Genomic DNA, 19,887 nt, shown 5'->3' with positions numbered 1-19,887 from the left:
CTAGCCATCTCTTTTAGCACTCTGGGATGCATTCCATCAGGGTCAGGAGACTTGTCTACCTTTAGCCCCATTAGCTTGCCCATCACTACCTCCTTGGTGATATCAATCCTCTCAAGGTCCTCACCTGTCATAGCCTCATTTCCATCAGTCACTGGCATGTTATTTGTGTCTTCCACTGTGAAGACCGACCCAAAAAACCTGTTCAGTTCCTCAACCATTTCCTCATCTCCCATTATTAAATCTCCCTTCTCATCCTCTAAAGGACCAATTCACTGATTTTGAGACTGTGGCGGGGCCGGGGCAGAAAAATGCATCTAATCCTCCGGCACTGATCATGCAGCCTGGTGTTTTGTGTTGTATTCGATGGCAGGCCAGGCCTGAAGAAATTTCCAGAGGTGTGGGGGTAGGGCAGGGGGAGTGGGAATTATTGCATCGCTCTTTCGTAGAATCAGCATTTAAATAATGGGCCAAATGGCCTCCTTCTGTGCTCGTGTGGGCTGGGAGGGGGAGGGAGCGGGAGGGAGGGAGGGGGGATGGAGGGGGGAGGGAGAGAGGAGGGAGGGGGAGGGATGGGGAAGGAGGGAGAGGGGAGGGAGAGAGGAGGGAGGGGGAGGGATGAGGGGGAGGGATGGGGAGGGAAGGAGGGGGGAGGGAGAGAGGAGGGAGGGGGAGGGATGGGGAGGGAGGGAGGGGGAGGGAGAGAGGAGGGAGGGGGAGGGATGGGGAAGGAGGGAGGGGGAGGGAGAAAGGAGGGAGGGGGCAGCAGGGAGGGGGGCGGGAGGGAGGGGGTAAGGAGGGAGAGAGGAGGGTGGGGAGGGAGGGGAGGGCTGGGAGGGGGAGGGAGGGAGGGAGGGGGGAGGGAGGGAGGGGAGGGCTGGGAGGGGGAGGGATGGGGAGGGAGGGAGGAGGGAGGGAGGAGGGAGGGAGGAGGGGGGAGGGAGGGGATGGGGGGAGGGGGTGTGTGGTAATACCAGGTATTGCTGTACCTGAGAGAGGAATGACCATTGGCTAGACCGCGGGGTCTACCATTGGTTAATGTACATAGCCCCGCCCTGAGAGGCGGGGTATAAGAACCAATGCCATCCCAGCAGCCTCCGCTCCTGTAACTTCGCTGCTGGGTACAGTTCTATCTGATTAAAGCTGAATCGATATGACTCCTCGTGGACTCAAGCGTATTGATTGTGCATCAGGGGGATTAAGCTCAATTAGTGGAGAGTTTCAGTCACAGTGGTGGAAGTCCCGCTCTCGCCCCACCCTCGCCCCACCCTCGCCCCACCCTCGCCCCACCCTCACCCCACCCTCTCCCCACTCCAATAAAGACAGAATAAGATAGGAGTTGAGATGAATATTTCTGATGTTCCATTTACGAGTGATCCGTACTGAGCTGGAACACAATGTGACGTCCCGCATTGCCAAACGCCTGCCGGCCCACATCAGGATAACACACCTCTCACCATCGTGCCCCCTTCCTGGGCATTCATGTTACCACCTGAATCATAGCCCAATCTCCATGTCTTTTTTTATTCCTTTACGTGATGTGGACTTTGCTGGCTTGGCCAGCCGGCACGCCCGTTCCTAATTGCCCCTTCAGAAGGTGGTGGTAAGCTGCCTTCTGGAACCCGCCGCAGTCCGTATGGTGTAGGTACACCCACTGTGCTGTTGGAGAGGGGTTGGAGCTAGATTCTAATCTTCACAAACTTGATAAGGATGTTTGTTTTTAAGCAGCAGAGAGAGGCAGAGAGGGTCGGAGAGGTTTGGGAGGAATTCCAGAGTTTAGGAGCCAGGCAGCTGAAGATAATGGCGGGAGATTAAAATCAGGGATGTTCCAGGGACAGAGCAAGAGGAGCACAGAGATCGGGGAGGGTTGTAGAGCTGGAGGAGATGACAGAGATAGGGAGGGGCTGGGACATGGAGGGATTTGAAAACAAGGAGAAGAATTTTCGGACCAGGAGCCAGTGTCAGTGAGCACAGGGGGCGAAGGGGGGGTGAGGGGCGAAGGGGGGGTGAGGGGCGAAGGGGGGGTGAGGGGCGAAGGGGGGGTGAGGGGCGAAGGGGGGGTGATGGGCGAAGGGGGGGTGATGGGCGAAGGGGGGGTGAGGGGCGAAGGGGGGGTGATGGGCGAAGGGGGGGTGATGGGCGAAGGGGGGGTGATGGGCGAAGGGGGGGTGATGGGCGAAGGGGGGTGATGGGCGAAGGGGGGGTGCTGGGCGAAGGTGGGGTGCTGGGCGAAGGGGGGTGATGGGCGAAGGGGGGGTGAGGGGCGAAGGTGGGGTGATGGGCGAAGGGGGGTGATGGGCGAACGGGGGTGATGGGCAAAGGGGGGGTGCTGGGCGAATGGGCGGTGATGGGCGAACGGGGTGTTGGGCGAAGGGGGGGTGATGGGCGAACGGGGGGTGATGGGCGAAGGGGGGCTGATGGGCGAAGGGGCGGTGATGGGCGAACGGGGTGTTGGGCGAAGGGGGGGTGATGGGCGAAGAGGGGCGAAGGGGGGGTGAAGGGGGGTGATGGGCGAAGGGGGGGGTGATGGGCGAAGGGGGGGCGAAGGGGGGGTGATGGGCGAAGGGGGGGGCGAATGGGGGTTGATGGGCGAAGGGGGGAGAACGGGCGTTGATTGGTGAAGGGGGGCGAAGGGAGGGTGATGGGTGAAGGGGGGTTGATGGGCGAAGGGGGGGTGAACGGGGGGTGATGGGAGAAGGGGGGGTGATGGGCGAAGGGGGGGGTGTTGGGCGAAGGGGGGGTGATGGGCGAAGGGGGGCGAAGGGCGGGTTAAGGCGGGGCAAAGGGGGGGTGATGGGCGAGGGGGGTGATGGGCGAAGGGGGTCGATGGGCGAAGGGGGGGTGATGGGCGAAGGGGGGTGATGGGCGAAGGGAGGGTGAAGGGGGTGATGGGCGAAGGGGGGGTGATGGGCAAAGGGGGGTGATGGGCGAAGGGGGGGTGATGGGCGAAGGTGGGTGATGGGCAAAGGGGGGTGATGGGCAAAGGGGGGCGAAGGGAGGCTGCTGGGTGAAGGGGGGTGATGGGCGAAGGGGGGTGATGGGCGAAGGAGGGGTGATGGGCGAAGGGGGGTGATGGGCGAAGGGGGTGATGGGCGAAGGGGGGTGATGGGCGAAGGGGGGGTGAAGGGGGGGTGATGGGCGAAGGGGGGGCGAACGGGGGGCTGATGGGCGAAGGGGGGGCAAACGGGCATTGATTGGTGAAGGGGGGCGAAGGGGGGAGATGGGCGAAGGGGGGGTGATGGGCGAAGGGGGGGAACGGGGGGTGATGGGCGAAGGGGGGGTGATGGGCGAACGGGGGGTGATGGGCGAAGGGGGGGTGATGGGCGAACGGGCGGTGATGGGCGAAGGGGGGCGAAAGGGGGGTGAAGGGGGGGTGATGGGCGAAGGGGGGGTTATAGGCGAAGGGGGGGCGAACGGGGGTTGATGGGCGAAGGGGGGAGAACGGGGGTTGATTGGTGAAGGGGGGCGAAGGGGGGGTGATGGGTGAAGGGGGGTGATGGACGAAGGGGGGGTGAACGGGGGGTGATGGGCGAAGGGGGGGTGATGGGCGAAGGGGGGATGTTGGGCGAAGGAAGGGTGATGGGCGAAGGGGGGCGAAGGGCGGGTTAAGGCGGGGCGAAGGGGGGGTGATGGGAGAGGGGGGTGATGGGCGAAGGGGGGGTGATGGGCGAAGGGTGGGTGAAGTGGGGTGATGGGCGAAGGGGGGGTGATGGGCAAAGGGGGGGTGATGGGCAAAGGGGTGGTGATGGGCGAAGGGGGAGTGATGGGCGAAGGGGGGGTGGTGTGCGAAGGGGAGGTGATGGGCGAAGGGAGGTGATGGGTGAAGGGGGGTGATGGGCGAAGGGGGGTGATGGGTGAAGGGGGGGTGATGGGTGAAGGGGGGGTGATGGGCGAAGGGGGTGATGGGCGAAGGGGGGGTGATGGGCGAAGGGGTGATGAAGGGGGGGTGATGGGCGAACGGGGGGCGAACGGGGGGCTGATGGGCGAAGGGGGGGGCGAACGGGGGTTGATTGGTGAAGGGGGGGCGAAGTGGGGGGTGATGGGCAAAGGGGGGGTGATGGGCGAAGGGGGGGCGAACGGGGGTGATGGGCGAAGGGGGGGTGATGGGCGAAGGGGGGTGATGGGCGAAGGGGGGGTGATGGGCGAAGGGGGGCGGATGTGCGAAGGGGGGCGAAGGGCGGGTTAAGGCGGGGTGAAGATGGGCGAAGGGGGTGTGATGGGCGAAGGGGGAGTGATGGGCGAAGGGGGGTAAAGGGGGTGATGGGCGAAGGGGGGGGTGATGGGCGAAGGGGGGTGATGGGCGAAGGGGGGTGATGGGCAAAGGGGGGTGTTGGGCAAAGGGGGGGTAACGGGCGAAGGGGGGTAATAGGCGAAGGGGTGTGATGGGCGAAGGTGGGGTGATGGGCAAGGGGGGGTGATGGGCAAGGGGGGGTGATGGGCGAAGGGGGGGTGTTGGGCAAAGGGGTGGTGATGGGCGAAGGGGGGGCGAAGGGGGAGCGAAGGGGGGGTGATGGGCGAAGGGGGGTTTATAGGCGAAGGGGGGGCGAACGGGGGTTGATGGGCGAAGGGGGGGAGAACGGGGGTTGATTGGTGAAGGGGGGCGAAGGGGGGGTGATGGGTGAAGGGGGGTGATGGACGAAGGGGGGGTGAACGGGGGGTGATGGGCGAAGGGGGGGTGATGGGCGAAGGGGGGGTGTTGGGCGAAGGAAGGGTGATGGGCGAAGGGGGTCGAAGGGCGGGTTAAGGCGGGGCGAAGGGGGGGTGATGGGAGAGGGGGGTGATGGGCGAAGGGGGGTGGTGTGCGAAGGGGAGGTGATGGGCGAAGGGAGGTGATGGGTGAAGGGGGGTGATGGGCGAAGGGGGGTGATGGGTGAAGGGGGGGTGATGGGTGAAGGGGGGGTGATGGGCGAAGGGGGTGATGGGCGAAGGGGGGGTGATGGGCGAAGGGGTGATGAAGGGGGGGTGATGGGCGAACGGGGGGCGAACGGGGGGCTGATGGGCGAAGGGGGGGGCGAACGGGGGTTGATTGGTGAAGGGGGGGCGAAGGGGGGGGTGATGGGCAAAGGGGGGGTGATGGGCGAAGGGGGGGCGAACGGGGGTGATGGGTGAAGGGGGGGTGATGGGCGAAGGGGGGCGAAGGGGGGTGATGGGCGAAGGGGGGGTGATGGGCGAAGGGGGGCGGATGTGCGAAGGGGGGCGAAGGGCGGGTTAAGGCGGGGTGAAGATGGGCGAAGGGGGTGTGATGGGCGAAGGGGGAGTGATGGGCGAAGGGGGGTAAAGGGGGTGATGGGCGAAGGGGGGGGTGATGGGCGAAGGGGGGTGATGGGCGAAGGGGGGGTGATGGGCAAAGGGGGGTGTTGGGCAAAGGGGGGGTAACGGGCGAAGGGGGGTAATAGGCGAAGGGGTGTGATGGGCGAAGGTGGGGTGATGGGCAAGGGGGGGTGATGGGCAAGGGGGGGTGATGGGCGAAGGGGGGGTGTTGGGCAAAGGGGTGGTGATGGGCGAAGGGGGGGCGAAGGGGGAGCGAAGGGGGGGTGATGGGCGAAGGGGGGTTTATAGGCGAAGGGGGGGCGAACGGGGGTTGATGGGCGAAGGGGGGGAGAACGGGGGTTGATTGGTGAAGGGGGGCGAAGGGGGGGTGATGGGTGAAGGGGGGTGATGGACGAAGGGGGGGTGAACGGGGGGTGATGGGCGAAGGGGGGGTGATGGGCGAAGGGGGGGTGTTGGGCGAAGGAAGGGTGATGGGCGAAGGGGGTCGAAGGGCGGGTTAAGGCGGGGCGAAGGGGGGGTGATGGGAGAGGGGGGTGATGGGCGAAGGGGGGGTGATGGGCGAAGGGTGGGTGAAGTGGGGTGATGGGCGAAGGGGGGGTGATGGGCAAAGGGGTGGTGATGGGCGAAGGGGGGGTGCTGGGTGAAGGGGGAGTGATGGGCGAAGGGGGGGTGGTATGCGAAGGGGAGGTGATGGGCGAAGGGAGGTGATGGGTGAAGGGGGGTGATGGGCGAAGGGGGGTGATGGGTGAAGGGGGGGTGATGGGTGAAGGGGGGGTGATGGGCGAAGGGGGTGATGGGCGAAGGGGGGGTGATGGGCGAAGGGGTGATGAAGGGGGGGTGATGGGCGAACGGGGGGCGAACGGGGGGCTGATGGGCGAAGGGGGGGCGAACGGGGGTTGATTGGTGAAGGGGGGGCGAAGGGGGGGTGATGGGCAAAGGGGGGGTGATGGGCGAAGGGGGGGTGAACGGGGGTGATGGGCGAAGGGGGGGTGATGGGCGAAGGGGGGCGAAGGGGGGTGATGGGCGAAGGGGGGGTGATGGGCGAGGGGGGGTGATGGGCGAAGGGGGGCGGATGTGCGAAGGGGGCGAAGGGCGGGTTAAGGCGGGGTGAAGATGGGCGAAGGGGGTGTGATGGGCGAAGGGGGAGTGATGGGCGAAGGGGGGTAAAGGGGGTGATGGGCGAAGGGGGGGTGATGGGCGAAGGGGGGTGATGGGCGAAGGGGGGTGATGGGCAAAGGGGGGTGTTGGGCAAAGGGGGGGTAACGGGCGAAGGGGGGTAATAGGCAAAGGGGTGTGATGGGCGAAGGTGGGGTGATGGGCAAGGGGGGGTGATGGGCAAGGGGGGGTGATGGGCGAAGGGGGGGTGTTGGGCAAAGGGGTGGTGATGGGCGAAGGGGGGGGCGAAGGGGGAGCGAAGGGGGGGTGATGCGCGAAGGGGGGTGATGGGCAAAGGGGGGTGATGGGCGAAGGGGGGGTGATGGGCGAAGGGGGGGTGATGGGCGAAGGGGGGGCGATGGGCGAAGGGGGGTGATGGGCGAATGGTGGGTGATGGGCGAAGGGGGGGTGAACGGGGGGTGATGGGTGAAGGGGGGTGATGGACGAAGTGGGGGGCAAAGGGGGGTGAAGGGGGGGCGAAGGGGGGGTGATGGGCGAAGGGGGGGTGATGGGCAAAGGGGGGGTGATGGGCAAAGGGGGGGTGATGGGCAAAGGGGGTTGATGGGCAAAGGGGGGTGATGGGCAAAGGGGGGGTGATGGGCGAAGGGGGGTGATGGGCGAAGGGGGGCGAACGGGGGGTGATGGGCGAAGGGGGGGCGAACGGGGGGTGATGGGCGAAGGGGGGGCGAAGGGGGGGTGATGGGCGAAGGGGGGTGATGGGCGAAGGGGGGGCGAACGTGGGGTGATGGGCGAAGGGGGGTGAACAGGGGGTGCTGTGCGAAGGGGGGGCGAAGGGGGGGTGATGGGCGAAGGGGGGTGATGGGCGAAGGGGGTGCAAACGGGGGGTGATGGGCGAAGGGATGGCGAAGGGGGGGTGATGGGCGAAGGGGGGTGATGGGCGAAGGGGGGGGCGAAGGGGGGGTGATGGGTGAAGGGGGGTGTTGGGCGAAGGGTAGGTGATGGGCGAAGGGGGGATGAATGGGGCAGTTGGGTGAAGGGGGGTGATGGGCGAAGGGGGGGTGATGGGCGAAGGGGGGGTGAAGGGGATGTTGGATGAAGGGGGGTTGCTGGGCGAAGGGGGGGTGATGGGCGAAGGGAGGATGATGAGCGAAGGGGGGGTGAAGGGGGGTTGATGGGCGAAGGGGGGGTGATGGGCGAAGGGGGTGTGATGGGCGAAGGGGGGGCGCAGGGGGGGTGATGGGCGAAGGGGGGTGATGGGCGAATGGGGGTTGATGGGCGAAGGGGGGAGAACGGGCGTTGATTGGTGAAGGGGGGCGAAGGGAGGGTGATGGGTGAAGGGGGGTTGATGGGCGAAGGGGGGTGAACGGGGGGTGATGGGAGAAGGGGGGGTGATGGGCGAAGGGGGGGCTGTTGGGCGAAGGGGGGGTGATGGGCGAAGGGGGGCGAAGGGCGGGTTAAGGCGGGGCAAAGGGGGGTGATGGGCGAGGGGGGTGATGGGCGAAGGGGGGGTGATGGGCGAAGGGGGGGTGATGGGCGAAGGGGGGGTGATGGGCAAAGGGGGGGTGATGGGCGAAGGGGGGGTGGTGGGTGATGGGCAAAGGGGGGTGATGGGCAAAGGGGGGGCGAAGGGAGGCTGCTGGGTGAAGGGGGAGTGATGGGCGAAGGGGAGGTGATGGGCGAAGGGAGGTGATGGGTGAAGGGGGGTGATGGGCGAAGGGGGGTGATGGGCGAAGGAGGGGTGATGGGCGAAGGGGGGTGATGGGCGAAGGGGGTGATGGGCGAAGGGGGGTGATGGGCGAAGGGGGGGTGAAGGGGGGGTGATGGGCGAAGGGGGGGCGAACGGGGGGCTGATGGGCGAAGGGGGGGCAAACGGGGGTTGATTGGTGAAGGGGGCGAAGGGGGGAGATGGGCGAAGGGGGGGTGATGGGCGAAGGGGGGGAACGGGGGGTGATGGGCGAAGGGGGGGTGTTGGGCGAACGGGGGGTGATGGGCGAAGGGGGGGTGATGGGCGAACGGGCGGTGATGGGCGAAGGGGGGCGAAAGGGGGGTGAAGGGGGGGTGATGGGCGAAGGGGGGGTTATAGGCGAAGGGGGGGCGAACGGGGGTTGATGGGCGAAGGGGGGGAGAACGGGGGTTGATTGGTGAAGGGGGGCGAAGGGGGGGTGATGGGTGAAGGGGGGTGATGGACGAAGGGGGGGTGAACGGGGGGTGATGGGCGAAGGGGGGGTGATGGGCGAAGGGGGGGTGTTGGGCGAAGGAAGGGTGATGGGCGAAGGGGGGCGAAGGGCGGGTTAAGGCGGGGCGAATGGGGGGTGATGGGAGAGGGGGGTGATGGGCGAAGGGGGGGTGATGGGCGAAGGGTGGGTGAAGTGGGGTGATGGGCGAAGGGGGGGTGATGGGCAAAGGGGTGGTGATGGGCGAAGGGGGGGTGCTGGGTGAAGGGGGAGTGATGGGCGAAGGGGGGGTGGTGTGCGAAGGGGAGGTGATGGGCGAAGGGAGGTGATGGGTGAAGGGGGGTGATGGGCGAAGGGGGGTGATGGGTGAAGGGGGGGTGATGGGTGAAGGGGGGGTGATGGGCGAAGGGGGTGATGGGCGAAGGGGGGGTGATGGGCGAAGGGGTGATGAAGGGGGGGTGATGGGCGAACGGGGGGCGAACGGGGGGCTGATGGGCGAAGGGGGGGCGAACGGGGGTTGATTGGTGAAGGGGGGGCGAAGGGGGGGTGATGGGCAAAGGGGGGGTGATGGGCGAAGGGGGGGCGAACGGGGGGTGATGGGCGAAGGGGGGGTGATGGGCGAAGGGGGGCGAAGGGGGGTGATGGGCGAAGGGGGGGTGATGGGCGAAGGGGGGCGGATGTGCGAAGGGGGGCGAAGGGCGGGTTAAGGCGGGGTGAAGATGGGCGAAGGGGGTGTGATGGGCGAAGGGGGAGTGATGGGCGAAGGGGGGGTAAAGGGGGTGATGGGCGAAGGGGGGGTGATGGGCGAAGGGGGGTGATGGGCGAAGGGGGGGTGATGGGCAAAGGGGGGTGTTGGGCAAAGGGGGGGTAACGGGCGAAGGGGGGTAATAGGCGAAGGGGTGTGATGGGCGAAGGTGGGGTGATGGGCAAGGGGGGGTGATGGGCAAGGGGGGGTGATGGGCGAAGGGGGGGTGTTGGGCAAAGGGGTGGTGATGGGCGAAGGGGGGGCGAAGGGGGAGCGAAGGGGGCGTGATGCGCGAAGGGGGGTGATGGGCAAAGGGGGGTGATGGGCGAAGGGGGGGTGATGGGCGAAGGGGGGGTGATGGGCGAAGGGGGGGGTGATGGGCGAAGGGGGGTGATGGGCGAATGGTGGGTGATGGGCGAAGGGGGGGGTGAACGGGGGGTGATGGGTGAAGGGGGGTGATGGACGAAGTGGGGGGCAAAGGGGGGTGAAGGGGGGGCGAAGGGGGGGTGATGGGCGAAGGGGGGTGATGGGCAAAGGGGGGGTGATGGGCAAAGGGGGGTGATGGGCAAAGGGGGTTGATGGGCGAAGGGGGGTGATGGGCAAAGGGGGGTGATGGGCAAAGGGGGGGTGATGGGCGAAGGGGGGGTGATGGGCGAAGGGGAGCGAACGGGGGGTGATGGGCGAAGGGGGGGCGAACGTGGGGTGATGGGCGAAGGGGGGGCGAAGGGGGGGTGATGGGCGAAGGGGGGTGATGGGCGAAGGGGGGGCGAACGGGGGGTGATGGGCGAAGGGGGGTGAACGGGGGGTGCTGTGCGAAGGGGGGGCGAAGGGGGGGTGATGGGCGAAGGGGGGTGATGGGCGAAGGGGGTGCAAACGGGGGGTGATGGGCGAAGGGAGGGCGAAGGGGGGGTGATGGGCGAAGGGGGGTGATGGGCGAAGGGGGGGGCGAAGGGGGGGTGATGGGTGAAGGGGGGTGTTGGGCGAAGGGTAGGTGATGGGCGAAGGGGGGATGAATGGGGCAGTTGGGTGAAGGGGGGGTGATGGGCGAAGGGGGGGTGATGGGCGAAGGGGGGGTGAAGGGGATGTTGGATGAAGGGGGGTTGCTGGGCGAAGGGGGGGTGATGGGCGAAGGGAGGATGATGAGCGAAGGGGGGGTGAAGGGGGGTTGATGGGCGAAGGGGGGGTGATGGGCGAAGGGGGTGTGATGGGCGAAGGGGGGGCGCAGGGGGGGTGATGGGCGAAGGGGGGTGATGGGCGAAGGGGGGTGATGGGTGAAGGGGGGTGATGGGCGAAGGGAGGGTGATGGGCGAAGGGGGGGTGTTGGTCGAAGTGGGGTTGATGGGCGTAGGGGGGGTCGAAGGGGGTGTGAAGGGGGGGTGATGAGTAAAGGGGGGGTGATGGGCGAATGGGGGGTGATGGGCGAAGGAGGGGTGATGGGCGAAGGGGGGGTCGAAGGGGGGGGTGAAGGGGGAGTGATGGGTGAAGGGGGTGATGGGCGAAGGGGGGTGATGGGCGAAGGGGGGGTGATGGGCGAAGGGGGGTGATGGGCGAAGGGGGGTGATGGGCGTAGGGGGGGGCAAAGGGGGGGTGATGGGCGAAGGGGGGGTGATGGGCGAAGGGGGGGTGATGGGCGAAGGGGTGGGCAAAGGGGGGGTGATGGGCGAAGGGGGGGTGATGGGTGAGGCGGGGTGATGGGCGAAGGGGGGGTGATGGGCGAAGGGGGGGCGAAGGGGGGGTGACGGGGGGGCGAAGGGGGCGTGATGGGCGAAGGGGGGGTGATGGGCGAAGGGGGGGTGATGGGCAAAGGAGGGGTGATGGGCGAAGGGGGGGTGATGGGCGAAGAGGGGGTGATGGGCGAAGGGGGGGTGTTGTGCGAAGGAGGGGTGATAGGCGAAGGGGGAGCGAAGGGGGGGTGAAGGGGGGCGAAGGGGGGGTGATGGGCGAAAGGGGGTGATGGGCGATGGGGGGTGATGGGCGAAGGGTGGGCGAACGGGGGTGATGGGCGAAGGGGGGGGCGAACGGGGGGTGATGGGCGAAGGGGGGGCGAAGGGGGGTGATGGGCGAAGGGGGGGTGATGGGCGAAGGGGGGGTGAAGGGGGGGTGATGGGCGAAGTGGGGTGATGGGCGAAGGGGGGGTGATGGGCGAAGGGGGGGTGATGGGCGAAGCGTGGGTGATGGGTGAAGGGGGGGTGATGGGCGAAGGGGGGGTGGGTGCGAGTTTTGGATGTATTTTTTCCACTCACCTGGAATTGAACAACTGATGTCCTTCGATCGAATTTAGTGACATTTTGTAACTTAAATTTCTGAATCCCAACCCACGTGACAAGATTTCAGTGCTTACCTTACCCCGGCGCCCTGTGAGACTGCAGTGTGGGAAAGTCTTGACAGCGTCTCAATCACCTGTAATAATAAAAATCTCCTTCAGTGAAGCTTCAGATGTACACACGGGGGGGGCTGGAATTCACTTCCTGCCTCCCACCTTATTGCCATTAATGGTTCTCGCTCTTCAGGTACTGTCCCCCTCCCTCCTTCAAATCTGCCACCATTACTCCTCCCCTCAAACGCAGACCTCTGACTCCTCTGTCTTAACCAACAACTGTCCTGTCTCCAACCTCACTTTCCTCTTGTCATGTGAGAGTAACTTTAAGAAATGGAGCTGATCATATTACTGAAGTGATGTCAGAGGGTGGGGGGACCTGAGCTCACTTCTGCTTTTTGAGTTTCAGTTTGAGAGAGCAGCTTGGGTGTGTCTGTGTGTTTCCAGTGAGCTGCAGGAAGAAAAGCAAGGTGCTGGAGCTGAAGTCAACCAAGCTGATATATCTCTGCCATCCAGCAGAAAATATTTATATATTCTGTGACCTGGTGTGTTACTGTTGTGAAGGTTTGAAGCCTTTTGGATGTTTGAAGGAACATTTTGAGGGATTATTTAGTGTTGTATTATTTTTGGGGTTATCTTTGAAGTAAGGGGTGTTAAGGGATCCAATGTTTATTTAATAGGTTAATTTGAGTTCATGGAATAAACAGTGTTTTGTGTTTAAAAACCACGTGTCCATAATTGTAATCCTACCCCTGGGGAACAAGCCGTGTGCTTCAAAAGCAACATTAAAGAGAGAGGTTGGTTGAACTCCATGATACATTTTGAGGTTCTGAAAACACCTCGCCCATAACACTCTCCAAATCCTTGAATGTGTTGCCGTCTCCCAAATTCATTCCCACCATTCCAGGAATGTCAAGTTTGTGTCCTCCCCAATCAGAACTCTGCCCTGTCACAGAGCTGAAGTGACTCTTATCGAAGTCACAGCGGACGCCCCACAGTCCAAAGATGTGCAGGTTAGGTGGATTGGCCATGATAAATTGCCCTCCGTGTCCAAAATTGCCCTTAGTGTTGGGTGGGGTTACTGGGTTATGGGGATAGGGTGGAGGTGTGGACCTTGGTTAGGGTGCTCTTTCCAAGAGCCGGTGCAGACTCGATGGGCTGAATGGCCTCCTTCTGCACTGTAAATTCTATGATCTATGAACTCACCAAGGATCCTCAGGCAGCACCTTCCAAACCCACGGCCACTACCATCTGGAAGGACAAGAGCAGCAGATACCTGGGAACGCCACCACCTGGAGGTTCCCCTCCAAGTCTCTCACCACCCTGTCTTGGGAATATATCGGCCGTTCCTTCACTGTCGCTGTGTCAAATTCCTGAAACTCCCTCCCTAACAGCACAGTGGGTGTACCTACACCTCAGGGACTGCAGCAGTTCAAGAAGGCAGCTCACCCCCACCTTCTGAAGGGCAACTAGGGATGGGAATTAAATGCTGGGGCCCCATCAGCGACACCCATATGCTGTAAAGAAAAAAACTTCCTCCCCACATTCAAGGCACTCATTATAGAACTCAGAACATAGAACACACAGTGCAGAAGGAGGTCATTCGGCCCATCAAGTCTGCACCGACCCACTTAAGCCCTTGTCATGATATACACCAGTATATCATGGTGCAGACACACACACACTGATGGACACACAACGGGACCAATCAACACACACAACACCGCAGCCAATCACCAGTTAGAGCACACTCACTATAAAGACAGGGGGCATCAGAGTTCCCGCTCATTCCGGATGCAGCCTCCTACAAGGACAGAGCTTACAGCTTACAGCACAGATCCTCACCATGTGCTGAGTGCAGAGACTGGTTAGGACAAGGCAAAGGTCTTTAGTTTAATCTAACATCGTGTTAACCCACAGTGAAAGTGTGTTCAACAGTTTCTAACTTAATAAAATAGTGTCGCACTATTTTAAGTGTTGGTGGCCTGTATGTGTCCACGGATCCAGAGCACCCAACACATCAGCCCTCACTTCAACCCCATCCCCTTAACCCCAAAACCCCTCCTAACTGACACGAGGGGCAATTTATCATGGCCAATCCACCTAACCTGCACATCTTTGGACTGTGGGAGGAAACCGGAGCACCCGGAGGAAACCCACGCAGACACGGGGAGGATGTGCAGACTCCGCACAGACAGTGACCCAAGCCGGGAATCGAACCCGGGATCCTGGCGCTGTGAAGCAATTGTGCTAACCACTGTGCTACGCTGCTGCCCTTGTAATGGACTCTGTTAACCAGGAGGTCCAGGGATCCGCAACCTGAGGCCGATCTACCCAGAGGGGTGGAGCTGAAACCAGAGGGACACAAATACCTCGGCCCAAGTGTGGGCCGGGCGTGGTAGACCCTCGGGGAGCAGGAGATATAAATATACATGGACATTTTTGTCAGTCGTTGCTTCCAAATGGTCGCTTGCCTGAAAATTTACAGCTTTCCTTCCACAATATAATGTTTTCTGACTAATGGTGTCTCATTTTCTGTTATGAAATATTGTTTTAGAATCGTGTTGGGGTATTTTAAGATATTACGGGTGTGGTTCAGATAGAGGAAGTTTGTTGCTGAGAGTCAGTGCGGAGGGGGGGTGATGATAGTGAGTGAGACAGAGAAACATGTCAGCCCACAGCTCTGTGCAATCGAGCACATACTGACTTCGTGCAGAACATCAGGTGCCAGGGAAAAGATTGCCAACAATCTGTTGTCACAAAGCTCAGAAAAATCACACCTTAAAACTTCAACAGGTGGAAAAAGAACCGCAATTACGAATCCATCAGCATAAAATCCAGATAGCACCATAGGGTCAGTACTGAGGGAGTGCCGCACTGTCAGAGAGTCAGTACTGAGAGAGCGCTGCACTGTCAGAGGGTCAGTACTGAGGGAGCCCCGCACTGTCAGAGAGTCAGTACTGAGAGAGTGCTGCACTGTCAGAGAGTCAGTACTGAGGGAGTGCCGCACTGTCAGAGGGTCAGTACTGAGGGAGCCCCGCACTGTCAGAGAGTCAGTACTGAGGGAGTGCTGCACTGTCAGAGAGTCAGTACTGAGGGAGTGCCGCACTGTCAGAGGGTCAAAACTGAGGGAGTGCCGCACTGTCAGAGGGTCAGTACTGAGGGAGTGCCGCACTGTCAGAGTGTCAGTACTGAGGGAGTGCCGCACTGTCAGAGGGTCAGTACTGAGGGAGTGCCGCACTGTCAAAGGGTCAGTACTGAGGGAGTGCTGCACTGTCAGAGGGTCAGTACTGAGGGAGTGCGGCACTGTCAGACGGTCAGTATTGAGGGAGTGCCGCACTGTCAGAGGGTCAGTACTGAGGGAGTGCTGCACTGTCAGAGGGTCATTACTGAGGGAGTGCCGCACTGTCAGAGGGTCAGTACTGAGGGAGTGCTGCACTGTCAGAGGGTCAGTACTGAGGGAGTGCCGCACTGTCAGAGGGTCAGTACTGAGGGAGTGCTGCACTGTCACAGGGTCATTACTGAGGGAGTGCCGCACTGTCAGAGGGTCAGTACTGAGGGAGTGCCGCACTGTCAGAGGGTCAGTACTGAGGGAGTGCTGCACTGACAGAGGGTCATTACTGAGGGAGCGCTGCACTGTCAGAGGGTCAGTACTGAGGGAGTGCCGCACTGTCAGAGGGTCAGTACTGAGGGAGTGCCGCACTGTCAGAGGGTCATTACTGAGGGAGTGCCGCACTGTCAGAGGGTCAGTACTGAGGGAGTGCTGCACTGTCACAGGGTCAGTACTGAGGGAGTGCCGCACTGTCAGAGGGTCAGTACTGAGGGAGTGCTGCACTGTCACAGGGTCATTACTGAGGGAGTGCCGCACTGTCAGAGGTTCAGTACTGAGGGAGTGCTGCACCGTCAGAGGGTCAGTACTGAGGGAGTGCCGCACTGTCAGAGAGTCAGTACTGAGGGAGTGCTGCACTGTCAGAGGGTCAGTACTGAGGGAGTGCCGCACTGTCAGAGGGTCAGTACTGAGGGAGTGCTGCACTGTCAGAGGGTCAGTACTGAGGGAGTGCTGCACTGTCAGAGGGTCAGTACTGAGGGAATGCTGCACTGTCAGAGGGTCAGTACTGAGGGATTGCTGCACTGTCAGAGGGTCAGTACTGAGGGAGTGCCGCACTGTCAGAGGGTCAGTACTGAGGGAGTGCCGCACTGTCAGAGGGTCAGTACTGAGGGAGTGCTGCACTGTCAGAGGGTCAGTACTGAGGGAGTGCCGCACTGTCAGAGGGTCATTACTGAGGGAGTGCCGCACTGTCAGAGGGTCAGTACTGAGGGAGTGCTGCACTGTCAGAGGGTCAGTACTGAGGGAGTGCCGCACTGTCAGAGGGTCAGTACTGAGGGAGTGCTGCACTGTCACAGGGTCATTACTGAGGGAGTGCCGCACTGTCAGAGGTTCAGTACTGAGGGAGTGCTGCACTATCAGAGGGTCAGTACTGAGGGAGTGCCGCACTGTCAGAGAGTCAGTACTGAGGGAGTGCTGCACTGTCAGAGGGTCAGTACTGAGGGAGTGCCGCACTGTCAGAGGGTCAGTACTGAGGGAGTGCTGCACTGTCAGAGGGTCAGTACTGAGGGAGTGCTACACTGTCAGAGGGTCAGTACTGAGGGAGTACCGCACTGTCAGAGGGTCAGTACTGAGGGAGTACCGCACTGTCAGAGGGTCAGTACTGAGGGAGTGCTGCACTGTCAGAGGGTCAGTACTGAGGGAGTGCTGCACTGTAACAGGGTCAGTACTGAGGGAGTGCTGCACTGTCAGAGGGTCAGTACTGAGGGAGTGCCGCGCTGTCAGAGGGTCAGTACTGAGTGAGTGCTGCACTGTCAGAGGGTCAGTACTGAGGGAGTGCTGCACTGTCAGAGGGTCAGTACTGAGGGAGTGCTGCACTGTCAGAGGGTCAGTACTGAGGGAGTGCTGCACTGTCAGAGGGTCAGTACTGAGGGAGTGCCGCGCTGTCAGAGGGTCAGTGCTGAGGGATTGCTGCACTGTCAGAGGGTCAGTACTGAGGGAGTGCTGCACTGTCAGAGGGTCAGTACTGAGGGAGTGCTGCACTGTCAGAGGGTCAGTACTGAGGGAGTGCCGCGCTGTCAGAGGGTCAGTACTGAGGGATTGCTGCACTGTCAGAGGGTCAGTACTGAGGGAGTGCTGCACTGTCAGAGGGTCAGTACTGAGGGAGTGCTGCACTGTCAGAGGGTCAGTACTGAGGGAGAGCTGCACTGTCAGAGGGTCAGTGGTGAATCGTGGCTGTACTGGAAAGATGAAAGTTGATGGTCTGGATTCTCTGATTTCCAGGCCCAGTCCTGACGCCGGAGTGGGAACGGTAGCGTTTTACGCCAGAAAAAATGGCGCAAAGGCCGCACCGATGCTGCGTCCGGTGGGGGGCTCGCAGGCACGGAGCGTGCAGCCCCCAGCTTTACCTACGGATACGGCTGGAGAATTGCCGGGTCTCTGGCTGCGCCCTGCAACATGGCTCCGGCCGCACGCGGGAGCCGACCTGCCAAAACCTGCCCCCGCTTTGACCAGGCTCACCAGCCCCGGACCAGCCCCCCACCAGCGCCCCCAGCCCCTGCCAAAGCCCCCCCTGCCCACGGAACGGCTCTCCCTCGACTGTGACGGCGCTGGTCTCAGTCCGCAGGTGTCACAATAAGTAGCACAAGTGACCCACGCAGCCAGGAGCTCAGCCTATCGGGGGCGGAGCGTCGAGGGAGGTCCTGAGGCCGTCGTAACCGCGGGCTTTCGAGTATGCCGTTTTGTAGGGGGCGGGGCATCACAAAAGCAGCGTGCTCCCGATTGTGACGCAAACGGGGATTCTCCGGCCGATCGCCGAGCGTGGTTTCGCCGTCGGAGACGGGAGAATCCCGCCAGATGTGTTTCCTTGTTCAGGTCGGAGCTGCACCTATTCAGCTTCTGATTTCAAACTGCTTGATGTCTCCTGGTCAAATTATTCTCTCACATCCTTGTCCCACTCCTTAAATGAGCTCCTAATGTTCCAGTCTCTCTCCCGGACCCCAATTGCTCACTGGAATATTGCTGTGCACAATTTGGCTGTCACAATTCCTGTACTTCAGACGGGTTTTGATTGGCTGTTCACCTCTCTGGCCTTCCTGAGGTGGTGACGGGCGCCACAGAAATGCAATCCTTTATTTGTTGTAACACGTGTCCAGAGACGATTCTGAGACCTTGGGGAGTAAATTCTTTGAGAAGTCGGAGTTCAGAATAGAACCTCCGCCTTTTCCTGTTTCTGTCACTCCCATCCTCTCTGTCAATATTCTCCATTCTCACAATCTCCTTCGCCGATTCTTCCACACTTCCTCTTTCCAAACACTCATTTTTATCTCAACAACTCACTCTCCAGACACCCACACACAATTTCAGCCTTGGGGTGTCTTAGGAGGTCCCCTTACTCCATCAGAGCGTCAATCTCCCTGTGTCCCTGGGCCCCCCAACACCCCCGGTATCCCTGGGTACCGGCCATACCCCCAGTGCCCCTGAGATACAGCCCCCCCATGCCCCCAGTGACTGGCCCCACCCCCGGTGGCCCTGAGGACCGGCCCCGCCCCCGGTGGCCCTGAGGACCGGCCCCGCCCCCGTGGAAGAGGCTTGATCAGTTATATTCAGCTGATTCAGATCTGGATCTCAGCTCCATCCACCCACACACTCACTGAGGAAACTCTATCAATCTCTGCCCTGAAAGATTAATTAACTCCCACAAGTGACTGATTTTGGGGGGAAGCAGTCCCAGATTTCCACTCCTCTTTCTGGGAGGCAGCGCACCATGACATCACCCTGAGGTCTTGCAACACCAGGTTAAAGTCCAGCCAGTTTGGGAGCGTAGCTCCATCATCAGGTGAGTGAAGGGCTACGCTCCGAAAACTAGTGATTCCAAATATACGTTGGACTTTAACCTGGTGCTGTAAGACTTGTTACTGTGCCCACCCCAGTCCTACACCGGATGATCACCCTGAACAGCCTGGCCCTGATTTGAAACTTCTGCCCCTCCACAGAATCCCTGAATAACACAGGGCAGAAGAGTGCCTTCGGCCCATTGAGTCTGCACCAACCCTTGATCTGGACTCCCCCCATCACTTGACAATTAATTTCTCTCTCTCTGAGAATAGCCAATGTTGTTCCTCTCTTTAAGAAGGGTAGCAAGGATAATCCAGGGAACTACAGGCCGGTGAGCCTTACTTCAGTGGTAGAGAAATTACTGGAGAGAATTCTTCGAGACAGGATCTACTCCCATTTGGAAGCAAATGGACGTATTAGTGAGAGGCAGCATGGTTTGTGAAGGGGAGGTCGTGTCTCACTAACTTGATAGAGTTTTTCGAGGAGGTCACAAAGATGATTGATGCAGGTAGGGCAGTGGGTGTTGTCTATATGGACTTCAGTAAGGCCTTTGACAAAGTCTCTCACGGCAGACTAGCACAAAAGGTGAAGTCACACAGGATCAGGGGTGAGCTGGCAAGGTGGATACAGAACTGGCTAGGTGATAGAAGGCAGAGAGTAGCAGAGGACTGTCAGAGGATACAGCAGGTTTTAGATTGTTTGGAGACTTGGGCGGAGAGATGGCAGATGGAGTTTAATCCGGACAAATGTAAGGTAATGCATTTTGGAAGGTCTAATGCAGGTAAGGAATATACAGTGAATGGTAGAACCCTCAAGAGTACTGAAAGTCAGAGAGATCTAGGTGTACAGGTTCACAGGTCACCGAAAGGGGCAACACATGTGGAGAAGGTAGTCAAGAAGGCATACGGCATGCTTGCCTTCATTGGCCAGGGCACTGAGTATAAGAATTGGCAAGTCATGTTGCAGCTGTATAGAACCTTAGTTAGACCACACTTGGAGTGTCGTGTTCAATTCTGGTCGCCACACTACCAGAAGGGTGTGGAGGCTTTAGAGAGGGTGCAGAAGAGATTTACCAGAATGTTGCCTGGTATGGAGGGCATTAGCTATGAGGAGCGGTTGAATAAACTCGGTTTGTTCTCACTGAAACGACGGAGGTTGAGGGGCGACCTGATAGAGGTCTACAAAATTATGAGGGGCATAGACAGAGTGGATAGTCAGAGGCTTTTCCCCAGGGTAGAGGGGTCAATTACTAGGGGGCATAGGTTTAAGGTGAGAGGGGCAAGGTTTAGAGTAGATGTACGAGGCAAGTTTTTTACGCAGAGGGTAGTGGGTGCCTGGAACTCGCTACCGGAGGAGGTGGTGGAAGCAGGGACGATAGTGACAT

General features: G+C 61.2%; 1 protein-coding gene across 3 annotated transcripts in view; it reads right to left on the bottom strand.

Moving 5' to 3' along the window:
• Nucleotides 1–19,887, bottom strand: part of LOC140426007 (guanine nucleotide exchange factor VAV3) — a 705,672-nt gene that overhangs the window by 469,195 nt on the left and 216,590 nt on the right. For all 3 annotated transcript variants that reach the window (XM_072510280.1, XM_072510278.1, XM_072510279.1), the window contains exon 3: nt 11,645–11,703. In XM_072510280.1, coding sequence (XP_072366381.1) covers nt 11,645–11,703 — 59 coding nt within the window. The remainder of the gene's footprint in view (nt 1–11,644; nt 11,704–19,887) is intronic.

This window comes from Scyliorhinus torazame, chromosome 7 (assembly GCF_047496885.1).
Source record: "Scyliorhinus torazame isolate Kashiwa2021f chromosome 7, sScyTor2.1, whole genome shotgun sequence".
NCBI classification, from domain to species: domain Eukaryota; kingdom Metazoa; phylum Chordata; class Chondrichthyes; order Carcharhiniformes; family Scyliorhinidae; genus Scyliorhinus; species Scyliorhinus torazame.
Note: the sequence above shows the minus strand (reverse complement) of the source record. Positions and strands in the feature narration are given on the sequence as shown.